This window comes from Chenopodium quinoa, unplaced genomic scaffold, assembly GCF_001683475.1.
Source record: "Chenopodium quinoa cultivar QQ74 unplaced genomic scaffold, ASM168347v1, whole genome shotgun sequence".
Classification (NCBI taxonomy): Eukaryota; Viridiplantae; Streptophyta; class Magnoliopsida; order Caryophyllales; family Amaranthaceae; genus Chenopodium; species Chenopodium quinoa.
The window spans coordinates 2,567,398-2,588,496 of record NW_018744502.1 but is presented as its reverse complement, the minus strand read 5'-3'; the positions used below and the strand labels follow the sequence as shown (position 1 = coordinate 2,588,496).

The 21,099-nt window shown below is 36.8% G+C and overlaps 2 protein-coding genes and 1 long non-coding RNA gene across 4 annotated transcripts; 1 reads left to right on the top strand and 2 right to left on the bottom strand.

Annotated features, from left to right (window-relative positions):
- Nucleotides 1-878: 878 nt before the first annotated feature.
- LOC110697989 lies at nucleotides 879-3,501 on the top strand. Of its 2 annotated transcripts, none has more exons than XR_002506622.1 (3): nucleotides 879-1,134; nucleotides 1,225-1,362; nucleotides 1,801-2,045. It is a non-coding gene; the product is annotated as an uncharacterized LOC110697989 (long non-coding RNA). The 2 variants fall into 2 exon arrangements; XR_002506621.1 differs by lacking the exon at nucleotides 1,801-2,045 and adding an exon at nucleotides 2,722-3,501 and having other exon boundaries at nucleotides 890-1,134.
- Nucleotides 3,502-4,605: 1,104 nt separating this feature from the next.
- Nucleotides 4,606-11,472, bottom strand: LOC110697988 (signal recognition particle 14 kDa protein-like). The gene is made up of 4 exons (XM_021875386.1): nucleotides 11,207-11,472; nucleotides 10,952-11,045; nucleotides 10,762-10,871; nucleotides 4,606-5,041 (listed from the first exon to the last, which is right to left on the bottom strand). The coding sequence occupies exons 1-4, from the start codon at nucleotides 11,276-11,278 to the stop codon at nucleotides 4,883-4,885; spliced, it is 435 nt and encodes a 144-aa protein (XP_021731078.1). The 5' UTR covers nucleotides 11,279-11,472; the 3' UTR covers nucleotides 4,606-4,882.
- A 6,630-nt stretch (nucleotides 11,473-18,102) lies between these two features.
- Nucleotides 18,103-18,758, bottom strand: LOC110698187 (uncharacterized protein At4g08330, chloroplastic). The gene has a single exon (XM_021875589.1). It carries the CDS (start codon nucleotides 18,645-18,647, stop codon nucleotides 18,261-18,263), a length of 387 nt encoding a protein of 128 aa, XP_021731281.1. The 5' UTR covers nucleotides 18,648-18,758; the 3' UTR covers nucleotides 18,103-18,260.
- Nucleotides 18,759-21,099: the final 2,341 nt, after the last annotated feature.

The window sequence follows — 21,099 nt, the reverse complement described above, 5'->3', positions numbered from 1 at the left end:
AAACCTTACCCAGAAATTGTCACCCAAATCACCTAAAACCCACGCCCTAGAACCCTAACACGGAAATCGCCACCTTCATCACCTTCAATAAAACCCAAAATCCACGCCCTCAAACCCTAACCCAGAAATCTGACCATCATCATCACCTTCCATCAAAATCAAAACCCAAAAAATCAAAACTCAGAAAATCAAAATCAAAACCCAGAAAATTGAAATCAAAACCTTGAAAATCAAAACCCAAAAAATTGAAATCAAAATCCAGAAAATCAAAACTCAGAAAATCTACGAAGAGGAGAGAGGAAGAAGAAATCAAAACTCAGAAGATCAAAACCCATTTTCTATACTCGTTTTGTCAAAGATCTGTTGTTTAAAGTCTTGATCTGGAGAGTGAAGGACGAAGAGGATGAACATGTAGGTTCATCTGGAGGTTTTTCACTATTAATGGATGGAATATCACAAATTGGAGAAAATGAAGGACGAAGAGGAGAGAGGAAGACGAAGAGGATGATGAATTGGAGAAAATGAAGGACGAAGAGGAGAGAGGAAGACGAAGAGGATGAACATGAAGGTTCATCTGGAAGAATCTGAAGGAATATCAGCCATCACATAAATTGTTGGTGGTTAGGATTGGGAGTAAATGGAGAGATTAATTAAATTAGGGAAATCTGATTAGTTTTAGGTTAATGTGGTTAAATTAAGTTAAGGGCAAAATTAAGAAAATCAGAATTTTTAAGTAAGGGTAAATATGTATTTTCCAGGATTTTTGTTTACTAAAAATAGAAAGAAAACAGAGAGTTACACATAACCCTTATCATCCCGTTTTGACAAAAGTTGCACATAACATTTAACGGAAGTAATATATAAGATCATGTGAGATCCAAGGTGAATAATAGGAACTAAGAACTGATCTGGATTGTTGATTACATCTACTCGCCCGCTTCATTAAGGGCAAAATAAGAAATTCAGTACTTTGAATGACTACCTCTAATCTTTATTTCTCTTTCTCTCTCTTGCTCGCACTTTCTCTCTCTTCCACCCAATTCTCTCTTCTGCGACTCTTTCTTTGCTCTTCTCTAATCGAATTCTTGAAGTTGTTTTCCGATCTTTGTTGCCACTATGACTAAATCTGGACAAGTAAGTTGTTTATTTGATGTTTTTTGTTCTTTTTATTCGATTAGGGTTTGTGTTTTGTAGTTTTGATTGATTCGAATTTTTTTAATTTAGGGTTCTCGCTATTTTCCAGCGACCGAAAGTGATAGACATTTTGATGAATTAGATTGTTGAAGAATCATGTCGAATGATGATAGAGAGGAGAAGGAGTTGGATCTTAGCTATCCTAAAGTGTTGCTGACATCGTATAAAGTAATTTTCTGAATTTACGATTTATTCAATTATTTTAATTTGGTTGATTCAATTGTTTTAATTAGGATTTTCGCTTGAATTTGTATAGTACTACTATGTTGTTGTTGTGGTTTCCCTGGTTGTATCCTGAGAATTTGTATAATACTACTATGTTGCTGCTGTGGTTTCCGAGAATTTACGGTTTATTCAATTATCTTGTTTGATATTTGAGTTGTTTTCGTTGAGTCTATTTGAGTGAATTTCAAGAATTGATATTGTTAAACTAGTGGGATTTGCATCACGGGCTTGCAAAAATTTCTTGTTTATGAATTTTTTTTGGGTTTTTTTATTTACTTTTTGTATTATTCTATTTACTTTTAATTGAAACACCTTTACTTTGATCCGATCTCATGCTTTTCTTTGGGGTTGATCTGATCTCATGATAGTATATTCTTACAGGTGCTTAAAGAGTTAAAGGTCAGTGGAGCAGAGTAAATTTGATGTTGTATGTGTATGGCAATTGCTATGTATGAGGGTTGATTTTTTTATTTTGTATGCTTATTTTTCATATTATTGGGCTTAAATTTTTTCATCTGTGTAAGTTAATATGTAATTTGGGATATATGAATTGTGGGTATGTTTACTCTGCTTTGTTGGGGAAATAGTTAAATTCTTTGTCTGATAGTATGCTTTGTTTGTGTTTATTTCCAAGTTGGCTTGTCTAATCTTAAGTATATAATTGATTAAGCTTGAATGCACTAAGGTTGAGATCTCATGAGAACAATTTTGTATGATTGTAGCTAATGATCCACTGTTAAGTGAGGAATATTCACATGAATTGAACCAGTTAATGGGTAATTTTGTATGTGTTGTAGCTAATGATCCCACTGCCAAGGGAGGAATTTATTTTCCCATCACAGTCAAGAAACACTTGAGGGCACATGAAATTGGTGCTCAAAGTGTTGCTTATCTACCTAAACCACCTAAACCGGCTGAAGTCTTTGATGTCTTAGGTTTCAACTTGTTCAAACGTTCTTTTGCTAATAAATAGTTGCCTAATCTTCATATATCATTTCTGAAGCAATCTTCCACCTGATAATTGATGATATTATATTGGTAATGACCAAACATCCCCGATGATTGTACATATACTTTTATAGTTTTTTTTGTTTACATTTGAGATTTTTTTATTTACTTTTGAGCTGTTTTTCATTACCTTGAATTTTTAATGTACACTAGCCTACTAGCTCAAAGGTAGAGCATTGTGCAAATGCCCAAAAGATGTGGGTTTGAATCCCATGTAGGTTTATTCATTAAATAAAATTATTTTTTATTTACCCAACTAATGAGCATCTGTATTCACCTTTACATACCCAACAGGAGGGCATTTCCACGTGTTTACAGTCGGCTGTGCAGTAGCACAAGGTGCATCACTATATACTCTCTGCGCATAGATTAAGTACTCCTCCACCATCTTTACATAACCCGCAGCCAAGGCAACAGCATCAGGTTTCGTGTTCTCAAAATACGCCTTATTCTTACATGCCCATGCCGCCCACATCAGAGTAATTGTTGTCCTTAACTCACCAGAGCTTAATTTTGAAGCAAGCCAGACCCATCTTTCTGTAAAAGAGGCAGAGGGTGCATCAGCAATCACAATAGCCAGAGGGTCATGCTGCCATATAGGAGCTGCCACCTTACTCTCAAAAATGGCATGAATTATTGTCTCAGAGCTAGCACCACGAATTGGGCAGATCGCATCCTCTACTATATGACGCTTTTGAAGGCTTTCTTTGACTGCCAGGCTGCCTTTACAGGCCCTCCACAAGAAGTGTCTCAGCTTTGGTGGACCTTGTAGCAACCAAATCCCACGCCAAAGGTTCTCCTTCATCATTAATCTATCAAATTGAGTGACAGTAATGAGAGCAGGTGTGTCCACTATAGGATCGAGTTAACCTCATGTTACAAAAATCATCAAAAAACAACCTCTTTTGTTTGTATACCTTAGAGCTAATTTGATTTACTTTTGGGATGTTTTGAATTACTTTAAAGTGTCTAATATTTAATTTTAGAGATAACCTATGTAAAAATCGAACCTACACCTCTATACATCCGCATAGTGCTCTACAAAATAATGAACACTGTGTTCCAGTTATAGCTGCCTAATGATCCAATTCAGCCATAATTTCTCAGCACATGTTAGAACTTAGACACTTTCAGGACAAAAAGGTCTTGCTTTTAATTCAAAGTAAGATTGAAAATATTTGTTGAACAACTCCTGAAAGTAGTTGCAGACTCACAAAAGATATATATCAGTAATTTGGTTTTAGCTTCTATATATATATATAAACAAGAGCCAACAACTAAAGCTTAATTGCATGCATACCTGATTCATGACCACACTAGCATTCACACCTCTGATTCTACACTCCCTCTGATTTGGATTGCTCATATATATTATAAATCATAATTTTAGTCTTTCAATTTACTTTTACTTGGTTTCTTTCTACATTTGAAATAGATTAAATAATAGAATTCATTGAGGCATTTTGTCAAATTCAAAAATTTATCATCAAAACATACAACACCATGGACGACATAGCGACAATTAGTAGGTAATCCGGAATTTCACTATTAAGAACCCTAAATTGACCATTTTACTAACAACAAAATTCACGAAAAACCACATACAGATAATGTCATTGAAAAAAAGAAAAAAAGAAAAGAAAAAACATCTTATTGCTTCAATAGAGTACAAAGAGCATGAAAGCTGCTTCAATGGAGAAGAGAATGCTCGAAAACTGCTCTAATGGAGAACTCAAAGCACTAGCATCAATGAAGGAGAGAGATTGATCGGAGGAGAGAGAAAGTGTAGAGCTAATCGCATGATTCAAAATTCTAAATATTAAATGATCTGATCCGTCTGTTTTCTTTTAATCTGATGGTTGTGATGAGTTTCTAGTTTCTATTATTCGACTAGTTCTCAGTCATTATAACTTGATCCTATATATATATATATATATATAGACGGTATAAACGCACCCATATGGCTATATGGGTTCTGAGTGCAAATAAGTTTATCATCTGCTACAGGATATGCCAAACTAGATGGCCCAGATGTTTCAATTCATGGTTCTTCATCAGTTAAAGTCTAGTGATGAGCCAAAACAGCACAAATTGAACTGCAGACAATGAATACAAGTGTAACACTTGCAACGTATTTGTATGGAAAGAAATTTCACTTAGATTAGTGCCGTGAAACGATTGATAAGGTAATCATTAAATTTAGCCATTAAAAGATATTATCAAAATAACGAATGATAATTTAAACCTAGATTGAAACCCTGTAACATGAATCAAAAAGATTTTGGACTTTTACCCCATGTCATTTAAAACAATCTCGCGTAGGCTCACCAAATTTAGGTATACATAAATTCAAGGGGTGGAGCAAATTTCTGAAAACAACCCTCTCATTCTCAAAAAATTCCGAGCTGTATATTAGGGGAAGAAAAACCCGGTCATGTCCAAAAGAGCGAAAAAATCACTTAGAAGAAGACACCTTCTTTGAACTTCCTGCTTTCTTATCTGAATCAGCAGCCTTTCGTTTGTCCTTCCTTTCCCGTTTCTTTAGAGAAGTCATATGAGCTTTCAAGATGGTTGCATATGAAGCTTGAAAACGTTGGTGTTCCTTAGGACCCACCTGAAAGAAAAATCAAAGTGAAAATCATCAGCAATATTCAAAAATAGGCAAAGTAACCTTTCAATCTTTCATATTCAATTGCAGATCTCATATAAGCACAACCTTTTTTATTTTTATTTTTTTTTTGAGGAAAATATAAGCACAACTTGTGCTCTATAAAAATAACAAAATTATAAGCAGTAACAAAAAATTGAACTTCTATAAATTCACTCTATTTTCAATTCTGATGATGAACAGATCTCTGCTAACATCTCATTGGTCGCAGCTGAGAAAACTAAAAAAAAAAAAAAAATTGTCGGTTTAAACTTACAAAAATCAAGACACCAAATATAAACTAAAAGCGATCCAGCAAGGTTTGATGATAGACAATACCCCCTTCTTTCATTTTCTATCTATTCCTTTTTCTTTTCAACCGTTTGTAGTTTTTCTTTCATTTGTCTGGTTATACTTTTCCTTGATTGCCTAAAAAAAAAACAGCAAGGTAATTGCCTATTTGTCTGGTTACAAAAAAAAAAAAAAAAAAAAAAAACCCGGCAAGAGAATTGCCTATAACATGGTGAGTTGTTGATAATTAACTAGTCTTGATGCAAAAGCAACACCAAAGAAGCCAGCAGAAGAGTTCAATGCCGTAAGTCATGCTTTATCAAGCCACAGATGAATCCAGAAGAATTGCACATCACACGTAGGATACCATCATATTACAGCAATATAGCATAACAATGGCAATTTGAATAAAGTCCCAGTTTTTGGCATTCTCATGTATCCATCTTCGTCTAATTTAAGTTTTGATTAACAAACAATGCTAATTGTTTAGTTCAACCCTAAAGATGGAGAGGTATGTATCATTCATAAACAACAAATGTCCATTATGGAAACATTATAGGAAGTTTACGCAAGAAGTTGAATTAAGTCATCCACAATATAAACAGATGTTCAGAATGAAAAAACAGTGTAGGCCTGCAGGGAATATTCCCAAATATCCAATCACCATAACAAAGGCACACATGTTTCGTTTACATTTCATGTAGTGGCATAGTGCAGGCATCTAGCAACTAAGTCTGGTGCATAAATACAGCACAAATGACTGCAAATCCACATAGCAAAGTGTAAATTCTACAAGGACCACAAGATTTTGATTATTAAGAGCAACCAATATGACCAATAAGGACAATAATGCAAATAGAACTGAGCAAGACATACAGGATCCATAACAAAATTAGAGAAATATCAGAGTACAGAAATGTAGCAAAAATATAATCATTTGAAGGGGACTAGAGATCATGAAGCGGTAATATTAGTGCACCTTGAAATCAGTAATATTTCAGTGTTACACCATACACCTTATCATTAAATCTACAAAGAAAATATACATCTTACTCCTGGATATTCAAAAGTTCATTACTTGTCATATTAGTTGAGGAAAAAGTAGCACAAAAATCCAGGAGACGTACATCATTGGTGATCAGTAACAATCAACAGGTTCAACCAAATAAACTCCATGAAGACAGGTTTGATCACAAGAGTCACGTCTAAATGTCTGATCCTCACCAAACAACATTGATTTCTCACTACGACATACAGTATGCTCTATAAGTATGATCGAGCTTATGGGTTGTGGATAGCACATACAGGCCAAAACCTCTTTAGTATTAGCCAATTGGTGAGTCAGACCAAAGGGCACAAAATCCTATAGCCACACATTTTTGCAGACTTAAATTGAGTCACAATGAAAGATTCCCGCACTTGACACTACTAAACAGAAACTCTTGGCAATGTAACCAACCTAAATTGCGACAGAAATAGCTCTTACATTTTTATACCTACATGTCTTATACGAAAAAGCCACAAAATATTTCTAGCCATCGTAAATGGATGAATGTTTCCATAATAACCAGGCAACTTCTTTAGGGACTACTTCTCCAAGAGACTAAGAACTACACCTTCTGACATACAACTCTAGCTTAACCCATCCAGGTTTCCAGAGAGATGTTGAACCACAGGCAAGACTTCCTCACCTCATAAAGTCATCTTCTGCCTCTCCAACTGGCCCATCATAAAATAAGCTTAATTGAAATCATATACTTCATTTCAAAGCTGCTTAATCAGGTTTATGTCAATTCAAACCCCAGTATAAAGATGAGAAACTTTTTAAAAAAATAAATAAATAAAAAAAAAACTGAAAGTAAATCATTTGGAGCACTTCTTAAGTGGTACAAAGAATGTAAACCTCCATAACAGAAGCACAATCTTCTAAAGCAACTGAAAAGGTTTCAAAACGTGATTTATATTGGTGAAAATATTCTTATTAATTCAAGTGTCCTAAAAGGCAACATCGTCTACGATGTAATAAGAGTATACGACACACAAAATAGTAGACGGGATATTTACATGGGCGATGTGCCTTAACTAGTTGGCTCTGTATCAGGGTCTAGGTCAGACTGCCCTGTCTGACCATATTTCCCCTCCTTAGGTTAGTCCATTACAACAACCCACTGGCTTTGTTCCTGCTGTGTCATACAGCACACGCGTGACATGCCTAGGAAGTCATGCAACCATGCTAAACATGCCTTATGATTTTGTTGAAAATATTGTTTGACCTTACTATCAATTATTTGCACCGAAGCATAAAATATACAAATAAAGAAAATATAATAATGAGGAATGACTAGTAGTATGTTATTGGTAAAATTAATTTATTTGTAAAATGATAATGCAAGTTTAAGAACGAGTAATGTTAAACTGATAGTGTAAAGTTACAGTTAAAACATTGTTAATCTAACACTACAGCACAAAATGACATACTAAAGCTTTACTCCAAGACTCCAAGTAAAACTTACAGATATTTTAGTCAAGGCAAAAGGCCAAGCTAAGTCAGGGAGATTAGCAGCATAGCTTCAATGCTACCTTGCACAAAACATCCATTAAGGAAACAAGTAAAATGCAAAAAGTGGGTTTTTGCAGCAGGAGATGGGGTGTAGCCGTATAGGGTATTGTAAAAGGAAGCTAAACTGAAATAGGCAAATAGCAACCATGAACATCAGTCAGAGTGAAAAGAAAAGGCATCACTGGTTACCAGTAAATTCATCTTAAAAAATGGTACTGGGGTATTGATACTTTACACATAATAACTTTTTGGAAAAGAGAGCACATTATCATAATTAAATCCTTCAAAAACAACAAATCAACCAAAGGTATCAGCCATCAGATAATTAATCAAAGAGAATATAAGCAAAGAAAACAATATAAATGAAGCCATTTATCAAGACTCAATTGTGGAATGATCTACACTTTTCCTCTCAACAAAAGCAAACATAATGGAAAATTAAATTTGATGAGCCACGTTGGACCATGGTTTTCTGGTTCTATCCTCCTTAGAAAGCTATCAATTTATCATACAAAATGTTATTTCTCACCATTTGAAGAGTGAAGGAGAATTTTGAAAACTCTCAAACTGCAGATTGCACTTCTCTATAAAAAGTACAAGGCACTTATCTCCTTTCCAAACAACATCAAGGAATAAACAGTGACTATTATTGATGATTGGTTAGGTACCTTGAGGGCAACAATGGGAAGTAGATAACTAGATTATCAAATCTGAGAGGTACAACTGACATTAGCAACTTTGACAACTAATTGTTATCAGAGCATATATGGCACCAAATTAAAATGAGGTCAAAGCAATAAGTGAAGAATCAGTAGGTAGGGCTAAATGCTAGGTGGAGAGCATTACCAGCAAATAAATTCCTTTGGAAGCCATCAGTTTTCTAAGGAGTTGCTGTCTAGGCAAAGGCGTATTTTATAAATCTTGAAGAAACGGGTGATCACGAACTGCTGACAGCTAGTATCACTTGAACGCAAAAAAAAAAAAAAAAAAAAAAAAAAAAAAAAAGCTACCAAAAGTAATCCTAATTCTTACACTAAATTTGGAAAGACTTGTGTAGACCGCAATCAAATCCATGTGACTTAGCTAGCAGGGCTAAATGCTAGGTGGAGAGTAGACCTGGTTATTGGGCGGGTCGGGTCGGTGCGGGTCAATTGTGGGTTGGGTCAAAGAGGGTCATATTTTATAGGGTCAATAGCGGGTCGATAATGGGTGGGCCTACAAAATATCAATATAAAATAAATATTGAACAAAGCCATTATTAAGTATATATGAATACAAATTTATCTACTCCCTCCGCCCGCAATTATCTGCAACATTTTGCCTAAAATGAGTGCTTTATATTATCTGCAACAAAATTTTTTCTTTCCTTTTTTGGTAAATTTTTAGTAGTAAAATGTCACATTTACCCTTAAATTTTTTAACTTTGTTTACATTCTCTTAATTACACTCAATTACCAACTAATTACCACCTTATCACAGCCACCTTCGCCGCCACTACCACCACGAAACCAGAGCACCAGCACCACCGTCGTCGCCCATACCACCACAAACCCAGAGCACCAACACCACCTTCGTCGCCCCTGTTGTTGCTAAACTCCGGCCATCCCAGACCGTAAATCGTCGCGCAAATCTCCGACTAGCCCTACCCCTTTCCGTCGCCACAGTTATTGCTAAATTCGTGGGTTTTGGTGTGGTGGATTTCAATTCCAGATCTGGAAATCAGTGGTTTGGTTTGTGGGGTGGTGGGTTTGGTGGTGGTTTCGGTGGTGTCGTGGGGGTTGCGTAAGTGGGGTTGGGTGTTGGAGGTTCATGGGTTGGCGGTTTCGATGGTTTGGCTTGTGGGGTGGTGGGTTTTGGTGGTGGTTTCGTGGGGGGTGCGTAAGTGGGGTTGGGTGTTGGGGGTTCGTTGGGTGGCGGTTTCGGTGGTTTGGTTTGTGCGGTGGCGGGTTTTGGTGGTGGTCTCGGTGGTTTCGGTGGTTCGTGGGGTGGTGCGGTGGTTCGTGGGGGTGGTTGTTTTTTAATGTTTAATTATGTGTTTTATTTTAATTAAGTTTAATTATCCCTTCTCTCTCCTCTTACTTTCCTTTAATCTTGCTTAAGAAGTTTTACCTAGGAGTCCGCAAAACTGTCCTTTGGTGCAGATAATCCCGGGCGGAGGGAGTATGTAATTATTTTTACATTATCTATTTTATTTGTCTATTAATTTGGAAAAACATTTTGGCCCTATATTGACCCTACCCAATAAGGGCGCTATCCGTTAAAGGCCCTGTCAATTAAAAGCCCTTTAAACTTGGCCTGACTCTATTATCATTGGCTATCGGCTCTAGTGGAGAGCATTACCAGAAATTATATTCCTTTGGAAGCCATCAGTTTTTTAAGGAGTTGTTGTCTAGGCAAAGGCATATTTTATAAAGCTTGAAGAAATTGGTGATCATAGTGATCACGAATTGCTGACAGCTAGTATCACTTGAACGCAAAAAAAAAAAAAAAAAAAAAAAAAAAAAAAAAAAAAAAAAAAAATCAACCCACCAAAAGTAATCCTAATTCTTACACTAAATTTGGAAACACTTGTATAGACCACAATCAAATCCATGTCACTTAGCTAGTTAACTCCAGCATATATCGAAACTCCACCACCAGCACACAGCTTAGCCAAACCTAAGTGTCGTCCCCACAAGAATCCTTACATGTTCCAAACACCTAGCTCCCTAATCCTACAATGGTTCCCAAATTACCACCAACACACTAATTCCATCAACACCAAATATTCCAACAACAAACCGTTCATTCAAAATTCAAGTTCAAATTCAACACCATAATATCAACAGGAACTTACTGTGGTGGAAATTGTTTTCTTGCCATCGGTAGCGCGAATTAGGCATCGGTAATCAATGGCTTCTCCGGCAGTATTCATCTTATTCCTCTGCACCTTCGACTTCATAGATGCTATAATCAAACAATGCACCATCAAAATCAAACAAAATCACACCAAATTTTAAAAAATTAAGAATAAAAAAGCTACATACAGCGCTTAAGAGTAACCCAAACAGAACCCTTCTCAGTATTTCTTTCATACATTGCCGTCAATTCATTCAGAAACGAGTCCGAATTTAACGGCGCCTGAAAATATATAGCATAATCCAATCATTCAAACAAAGAAGTTTTCACTAATTTAACCTAAAATCGGAAATTGAGAATTCTATATAATAATAATTCGATGATTTCTAGATCATGATGAAATTGAAACTAGAGAAAATTGTTCGGAGGAGAGAGAAATTGACCTTGACGGAGGATGAAGAAGAGGATGGAGCTGCAGCGCAGGAGGCGCGATTGCGAGGTTGCGCCGGCGGCATCGCGGCGGCGCTTGCGGCGGAGATGTGAATAGTGCGATTGACTGAGACTGATGGGAGACCGGAGGAGAGAGAAAAACGCAAAAAGGAATGATAGTCTTCTTTTATTGGCTATTTGGCTTAGGTTGGAATATTTATATGGTTAACTTCTTATTCACGTGTTTTTCACGTGACTTTTTTTACTTTTTAATTTTGGAATTTGAAGTAATCAAGGTAATATTATCATCTTATTTACCATTAATCCAAGTCAAGGTTTGAATGGTAGATAAGATGATAATATTACCTTGATTATGTCTTTGTATTTTATCTACTTTACAAAAAAAATTCTACTTGTATTATACTTCTTAAAATATATACATTTGGGTGTGTCTGAATTAGATACATAAATCGAAGTTGGTTTTTGATAAATAGAATGAACTATTATGCATTGAAGTAAGTTTTGATAGATGAAATGAACTATTAAGTTCATATACATGTGAATGAGTAAAATTTTTGTTAAAGATATACTTCATACAACTATAACTAGAAATAGGTCACACTGCATTGCTGGAGCGTATGTTGGAAATTTCAAAGGAGAAATAAAGTTAATTATGCTCATTTGGTATATTATGCATATTAAAATTTATTAAAAACGTTTGCAAAAACTTTTATATACACACGATTTACAAATTTTTACAATAATCGATTATTGGCTTAATGTACATCCGTTGTAAAGTTTTTTAAGCCTACAAATATATGCACAAAGTTTATAATTCAATACAAATAAGTTATACCGTAAATCTTATACGGAGTACCTCTCTTTTGCTTTCAAATAATAAAACTTTTTGTCTCTCTCTTTTTATTCAAAACACAGATAACATACTTTTGCGCTTTATTTCTATGACTTCAGAAATTTAAATCAGTTTGAACTCATATTCCGCGGTCCTTCAACTCAGTAAAAGATAAGCAATTTAATACACTCATCCAAAATTTTCATACATAGCTTCAATTCAATTCACTAATGATAGTAACATACTAACATTGGCAGCAGTAGCAGCAAAAACCATTGATGAATATAGAAGGCATTACGACAAAGAACAAGAACTCTGTAATAGACTAATCTTAGGAGGGGCAATTTGGGAAGTCTAGTATTATTAGGATTATAGTCCTTAGCTTTAGTATAAAAATAGATAGAGGGGGGAAAGGTAAAGGCAGGCATGAATTGGGTTATTGGAAATAGAGAGTGGTAACCTCAAGTTGCTAATAGGAGAGTTGTAGGTTAAACCTACTACCTTTGTAAGCTTTATTTTAGTCATTATCAATCAAATTATCAAGTCTTAATCGTCATTCTAAGAATTCATACAATATTTACAATCAGTCTATAACAATTGGTATCAGAGCGGTGGTTCTGTGATTGCCGGCGTCGGAAACCACCTCATCAGCCCCCCTCCCCAAAAAAAATTAAAAAAAAATGTAGTTTGTAGGAACATAAGTTGCACATCTCATGAGGCAATGGATCCAAGAGGGATTCAAACACCCTTCTTGCATAAGGGAGCTAAGAACTTCGGATCTCAAGGAGGACGAGTAGAGAACTCGACAAGAGCTGCAACTTCCAGAGTTTAATGGAAGAAATTTGGAAGATTGGCTCCTTTAGCTTGAGGATTCCTTCCAATTTTTCGAGATGAATGAGGAGACGAAGTTGAAGGCTTCCATCATTGGACTTGATGGCAAAGCGTTGCAGTGGTTCGAATGTGAACACTGATGGCAACCATTTTATGATTGGCAAGAATTAAAGACTTGGCTGCTTCGACATTCTAGGTTGTGGCTACCAAATAAGGAGAGTGAGAAATCTCATAAAGTATTAGAGAAGATGGAGGAAAAAGACCCTCAAGTAGATTCGAGGGTGGCAGAGAAAGAGAAAGAGGAGGACGTGGTGGAGCGTAGGGGCTTCTCCTTGTGTTATGACGGTTCACACGGCGGTATCCCTGGTGGGCTAAGTAATGCTGATGGTGGAGGGTGCAGAACCAGTGGTGGCCAAGGCGGTAGTTATGGTGGAGGAAGCCCCTAGCCAAGGCAAGTCGGAAATCGACATTTCATCACCGATGGTCGCAAGAAAGGGTGGTGATTTCTCTGGTGGATTTGCGGGTGGGGGCCACGGTGGAGTGGACGGCGAAGCTCGTGAAGGGTGGGTTGTTTTATGGACCGTACAAAGGGCGGAGGTCGATGTGTTTGACGATGATGGGGTAAAAAATTTTTTTTTTGAGAAAGGCGTTGCTGACGGTAGCGGAGGTGGCCCAGGTGTCCTAGCCAGAAAAGGTGAACATGGTTGTTAGACCACCATTAGCGATGGCTTGAACAAGGACAGAGACGACTTTGTGAAAGGATGGTCTGGTGCGTGTGAGTCAGGTGGTGGTCTGGACTTTTGGGTCGCCGGAGAAATAGGTGGGGGATGGCGCAGGAACTTCCATGGCAAATGCGGTGTTGGTCGTGGTGGCTTCACGCGTGGAGATTTTGCTGGTGGTTTTACCGGCGGTGGGGTTTGACCGGAAGTGGTTACGTGGTTTCTTGAAGTATGCATGATAGGTCCTATTTTGCACATGTTTTAGGTGGGTATCTAAGCTCATTTGATTACAAAATTAGAGATCTTTGGTGCATATTTGCATTATTTGCTTAAGTTGTGCTATACTACTCTTCGTTTGTGTTTGATGAATTTCAGGTGATTTATATGCAAATGGAGTATGGTTGGCTAATATTGAGTATAATAATCATGGAGTATGAAAACATATTGCTTAAGAATATCAAATCATGTGTTTGAGACGAACTTGAGTGAAAATGAAGCAAAACGTTGATGAAATACTTGACAAATATGACACATGTTCACTATTATGCTCATAACTTTTGATATACAAATGATAATGGAGTGATTTGAATTGCATTGGAAAGTATACTTGAATAACTTTCCAACGATATATTACACGCCTCAAACGGAGCTTTGGATATAAAGTTATGACTGATTTAAGATGAGTGATACGCGCAGCAGAGCAGGCACGTCCGTGCCCATCATCAGGCACGTCCGTGCCTGGAAGATAGACTCAGCAGCGTTTTTATTTTTAGAGAGGCACGTCCGTGCCTCACACTAGGCACGTCCGTGCCTCCTGGGATCCTTGTGCGCCAAGCTTTTTGCCGACTTTCTTATCTTTTCTAGGGCTATTTATATTCTAAGTGGTGTTTTATATTTCATTAGTTTTATTCTAGCCTTTTATTTTTACGTTATTAAGAACTAGTTCTCCATTATTATTTTCTAAGTTTTTGTAATTCAAGATTCAAGATTCAAGCTTTCTACTTTCAATTTTATTCAAGATTTGGTATTTATTTTTCATCCTTTGTTATTTAATTATGTTTTCATTATTTATTATTGTTTTTGTTTCTTGAATCATGTGTGAGTATCTTCTTTAATTCAAGATCTAGTGTAGCCCTATTATTATTGATGCATGAATTAAATCTTTAAATTCTTTAATAACTTTAACAATTGAATTGCTAATTTGATTGTGATTATGCCAATGCTAGGTTAGACGTAACTATAGTATTGCGATTATTCCATTGTTTTTATCACAACGAGAGTTGGGTTTAAACGGATTTGAATAAATTAATTTAGGGTTTGATTCATAACACGAGAGTAGTTGTGTTTGATAATTGGGAAGTTAGAGTAACGTGTTTAATGTCTTTAATATGCATGATACCATGAGAATAGGATTGATTGTATGTTAGGGAAGCCATTGATACTCGAGAGAGATCCTTGGTATTTATTAGGGTTTACTTTTCCCCATTCGATTGAAATCGTATGTTAAGGGTAGAATTACAATTGCATCAATAATAATTGTGGTGAAACTAGATCTTGGATGTTTTAAGTACTTGATTTAATCATCTTATTTAGTTTATTTTCGAATTCTTCTCATACTTAGTTCCGTAGATAATTGATTATAATTGATCCTTGCTTAGTAGAAATTCGAGTCTATTTAATTATTTTTGAACCTTAGTCTATTGGGATCCGACCCTTACTTGCCAGTCTACATTAGTATTGGTCTGTTAGGATAGGTACGCGACACGCCTACCAATGCAAAAGGAGCAGCTTTTGGCAAAAGTTTGACCGGAATCTTCTTTGGCTTGTGGAGGAAACCAATTAAGGGGGTATGCTAGTAGGGGAAAATTGGGTAAATCATATTGGGTGGGAGTGGTACAATTGAGTCAGCTCATCCATTTTAAAATCTGCACCTCAATTAAGAATTAACATTAAAGGATCCCTATTTGGGCCACATAACTTCAAGCCCATTTTATCACATTTCAATTATCTTTTAATTTTGCGGCCTGATGATGTTAGGGCCATGCATCTAACAACAGTTATGAAACTCAACCATACTACCTTGAATTTTAAGAGCCAAATTCCACATCCTCCATTTTTTAAGCCCACTCTGAAAATCCAATTTTTTCCTTCCGCAATTTTTAGAGATCAATGTCGCCGTCACCAAGAATCGAGTGCCAACTATAACCCACCTTGAGGACAAGGTAGAACTTTAGGGTGCCGACAATGTAATAGACTAATCTTAGGAGAGGCAATTTGGGAAGTCTAGTATTATTAGGATTATAGTCCTTAGCTTTAGTATAAATAGATAGAGGTGGGAAAGGTAAAGGCAGGCATGAATTGGGTTATTGGAAATAGAGAGTGGAAACCTCAAGTTGCTAATAGGAGAGTTGTAGGCTAAACCTACTACCTTTGTAAGTTTTCAGCCATTATCAATCAAATTATCAAGCCTTAATCTTTATTAATTCGTAGAATTCATACAATATTTACAATCTGTCTATAATAAACTCGCAAAATGATTTCAAGTTCTACTGGAGTGAGAAGAGGTAAAAGCAGGACCAAAGAGGTTATTCGTTGAAATACTGTCTGAAAAAATGCTCAGAATTAAGGGGAAATGTATATTAATCTACCTAGCTAGGGAAAGCTATTTTACGAGTTAACATGTAGGTTTTTTCTTCTGTTTAGTCGCCTTTCTGGAAAGAATGAATCATGGACAATGTAGGGACTATGTACAGAATACTGTGTTGAAGAATTAAAACCAATTAACAGCATTCAATTGTTAAAGATATCGAGTTATGATTCTGTCATCAACTCAACATGCGTTTTCCTTTGCTCTTCCTCTCTTAAACAAGGTTTATGTCCTGTCATATTCTGTCAAATTGCTTTGGCGATTGTTGGCAATCTGTTTCCTAATATTTCTGTAATTTTGCATCATATAACTAGAAAAAGAAAAAGAAAAAGAAAAAAAAGAGTTACCATTCAAACAACTCGGACAGTCAGACTTCAAGCTAGCTGACTTTCGAACATTAAACTCTACTATCCATGTTTATTATCATGTTAAAAACACGACAAACCCAGAAAACATAACGTCGACAGTCCTTTCCAACAAAAACATTAAGCTGCAGCCAGCACCTCCAGTCCTCCCATCACAAGTCTTTCTCTCAAGTTTTGTGCTTTGAGCTGGACAAGTATTCGAGTTTCTACATAATACTCTATAATAGGAGAGGGCCAGGAGGAATTGATATTACTAAGTACTACCCCGTACTATATTACTCATAATCAATTGCTGAATGCAAGTGTCCCCTAATTCCTACAATATCCAATATTAGATTTAATAGAAGCCATTCTAAAAAAGCAGTAAACTCTACTGAAACTAAATTCCTTATTACGTTCTCCATTCACCACAGTTCATTCCTTCCATGCGTGCAAGGTAGCAGGAAAGATCTCGACATACTTGTAATTTGTCACAGAGCACAACCCCAACAAGGAATCATTTCTATGGTTGTATTTGAGGAGTGTTATAGCCACTACTCGTAATTACTTTCAACTTTGCAGAATGTTTGCTCAGATTCAACGCATACAAATCTCCTTACAACATCTTTCAGATATGAACATATGATTTTATCTATCATTTCAAAATCAATCTAATCCGTGCTAAAGTATTGTGGTTTAAACCCAACAAAAACTTATTTTTTCTTTTGAAGGGAAATTACTCCGTGTATCCCTACAAACTTTATAATGCACCGTGTACCTCTGAAGTTTGTAAAAAATGCACCAAATACCCCTAAACTCATAACAAATGTTAATTTTGTTAGATTTAGACCCCCTAAGCATCAAAGTTTATAAAATTATTACAGTGTAATGCTACTATAATGCTAAACCATTTAATTATTAAGTAAACATAATTAGTAAATCAAATTCTGATACCCAAAAATTTAGGATTTAGAATGCTCGATAGAGTTCAAATTTTGATGTAATTTATGTTTTTAGCCAGTTTTATTGCATAAATATAAAGTACTAAAAGGAAATCAGTGTGTAAGCATGATTTTTGTTAGACGCACGACATATTTGGTGAGAGTGAGGGATAGCTCAAGTGGTTAGAGCTTACCTCCCGAGAACTTGGGATCGACTCGATCCCGCCCTTTGTGGCTCTCTAAACATAAAAAAAAAAAAAAAAAAAAAAAAACAGCGTATTTGGTGCATTTCTTTACAAACCTTAAGGTACACGATGCATTTTTTAAAACCTCAAGCGTATACAGAACAATTTCCCAAATTTTTTTTTTTTTTTTTTTTTTGGAGAAAGGTTTTTGAATTCACTCCAACAGGGACAAAAATATATTCCCAAACTAAAATATCAAACACAATTCTAAACGGAAATATTTGCCATGTCAATATCATAATATGAATTAGCAACGTGACAGCAAATTCTGAACGGAATACAACAAGTACCAAAAAAAAATCAACAAATGAATCTCAAACATTAGTAACAAGTCTAACAACACAATCTCTTTACCCATTTATTTACAATCATAAATCACACAAGTATCCAAAAAACAAAAAGTCAATTAACGATTACGGAGTACATAAATTATACCAATAATTACCAAAAAAAAAAAAAAAAAAAAAAAAAAAGCAGATTACGTGGTATTAAGAATCAGAAGCAGAAGCAAGGAGAAAAGCCTTAGACTTGAATCGAAACCTGGGATTTCTGGGAATAGCTTGACTAGGCCCAAAATAAAATTGACCAGGAGTATCAATCACAGGAGGTCCATCATCATAAACATAACCCAAAAGTTTACCACAATTTTTGCACTTTATTTTGGTTCTATTTCTATGAATCCCCCAGTAATTTAGGGTTTCAAAGAAGGGTTTTAATTTATCCTCTTTTTCAAAATTGAATTTTTCCGAATCAATCCATGAGAAAGAGAGAGAGTTTTTGTTGCCAGATTCGAAGTAGAAATCGGGAGGAAAGAGGTGGTTTGTGAATAGGTTTAGGTTAGTTGAGCATTCTTTGCAGCTGTAAATCGTCGCCATTGACGGGGGAAAAAGGTGGAAGGCATGGAAATTGGGTGTTTATTTATAAATCGTTGCTTCAATTTGAAAAGTCGTCTGTTGAGGGCTGTAAACATTTGATAATTCAGCAGCGGATTACGTGCTTCTAGAATTTGTTTTAATCACCACCTACCTTTTCTTTCTCCTTATCTCTCTTTAACCCCACATGCATATTTGTACTTCCCAATCATGGTTTTTAAGTCCCTTAATTCCTGTATAAAATGGGGAGTAGACATGTAAATAAGGGACGGATGGAGTAATAAAATACCGAATAATTCATTATTTATTTTTACACCATTATAAACTGAACTGAAATTATTCTTATTATAAACTGAAATTAATTTTGTTGAAATGAAGTTATTTTTGCTAATCTTAAATTATTTTTACTGAACTGTAATTATTTTATCGAGTCTCTATTGTATTTCTTTTTCAAGTTATTACTAATTTTTACTAAAGTGAAATTGTTGTTACTTTTTATATAAGATTATATTGGAAACTATGGCTAATAAGCCATTTTTATGCGATATAATATCAGTTAATCAAAGTGTTTTTGTTCTGGATCGACTTAATACAGACAATGCTTTAATTGCTTTCAAATTTTTTCATGCCATGAAGAGAAAAAGGAGAGAGGGAAGATGGTACTTGGATATGATTAAAGCTTATGACAGAGTTAAATGATTTTTTCTACAGAAGGCTAGGTGATGCAGAAACTCTGTTTTGCGGGGTGGTGGATGAATTGTATCATGGATTATCTTGCTAGTGTCTCTTTCTTTTTCAAGGTAAATGGGAAAATTTCAGGTGTTGTGAATCCATCACGGGGACATAGACAGGGTGATCCTATATCGTCGTATCTGTTCATGCTATATATATATATATGCTTACGTGTTTTCAACTCTGTTATCACGTGCTACTTTTGTTTCGGGGTTTTCTGATGTCCTGCGGGAGAGTTACAATTCCGAGACTGGAACCGGACGCCTGTACCTGCAAAACAAAAGGATGCTCCGGATGATTGGAGATCCGCCTCCGACGGTCAAAATAGTACTTGATTAAGGAGTAATCAATGCGGAAATAAAAGTGATTGGGTCTCTCTAGGTGAGAGTGTTAAATGTGCGTAATCCCCCTTAATGAGGATTAAGGGAGGTATTTATAACCTTGGGAAACGTGCCAATCCTAGGTTTAGGTTAACCTAGGGCTGATTGGGCTTCCCTTGGAAGTTGGGCCTAGGTGGCCGGTTTCTCCATTAGGCATGGAGGATGCCACGTGTCATGACATAATAGGTCCAGGGTGGACGAATAGGCGTGTGCCACGTGGCAAACCCTAACAGTTCCAACTGGGGGACACTTGGCAGGACCTGATTGGCCCACGTGGCGCATTCCGATTGGTGGGAGCAAAATCCCCTAATCATTTGCCCCTCACAGGTGGCACGTGACTGGTCACGTGTTACCTGTGACAGGTGTCGCACTGTAACAGGCGACGGCCTGCTACAGGTGTCACTCGGCGAAAGGCCGAGAGATTCTCCCGCCCAAATTTTGAATTTTGGAAGTGACCCTTCGCCTTCTCACTTCGCCTATATAAGGGAGTGTTGACTTCAGTCATTTTCACACTTGAGAACTTTTTAGAGAGAACATTCGGACCCCTGAACTTGCTCTGACATTTCGGACCCTTTCTGCCTACCGCCTGCTCTGACAAGCCGACTACACAGGATTTCCAGAACTCCGTCAACTTCACTCGTTCAGGTAACCGTCGGTTCTCTTACTCTTAATTTTCTCTTTATTTTATTCTTTTTTGAAATGGCACCACGGAAGCACACGACACGACCTAGGTTAGTGATCAGCCGGTCACCGGGGACGGCTGAATCTAGGACTAGGAGTGCCGCCTGCCCTTTTCCGGACCCATCTTTGCCCTTTATACAAAGTCTGACTGTCTCTGTGTCTATGCAGAACATGATGGCCAGAACAAAAAGAACTGCTAGGATTTCGAACTCAGACGGCTCCTCCCACAGGGTGCCGATTAGTGAAACATCTAACAGGCGCCAGATGTGGAAGTGAACCAAAGGGGCTTGAAAGCCGATAGTTCTGAGGGAGGAGTCAAAGTGACCTCTTCCAATTTTACAGTTGACAAGTCTACATTCTCTCCTGCTCCTTTTGAAGGAGAGGAGGCGGGCCCCTCTGGGAGAGGGGAGGAGTCGTCCTCTTCGGACTCGTCAGAGGACGAATCCGAGTCTAGCTCTTCTGGTCATGCTTCTCTGGACACAGAAGAGAAAAACAGCCGCCTACAAGAGTCGAGGCTTTCTCACGCAGTTGAGAAGGGGGACAATTGGGCGGAACCATCCGCCTCTTACCGAGAGCAAAATACCCCCTACTACTGCACTGTCCCACGGGGCCGGATCACGGCTATGCAAGAGATAATGGGGAGCTTTATTGCGAACCACACA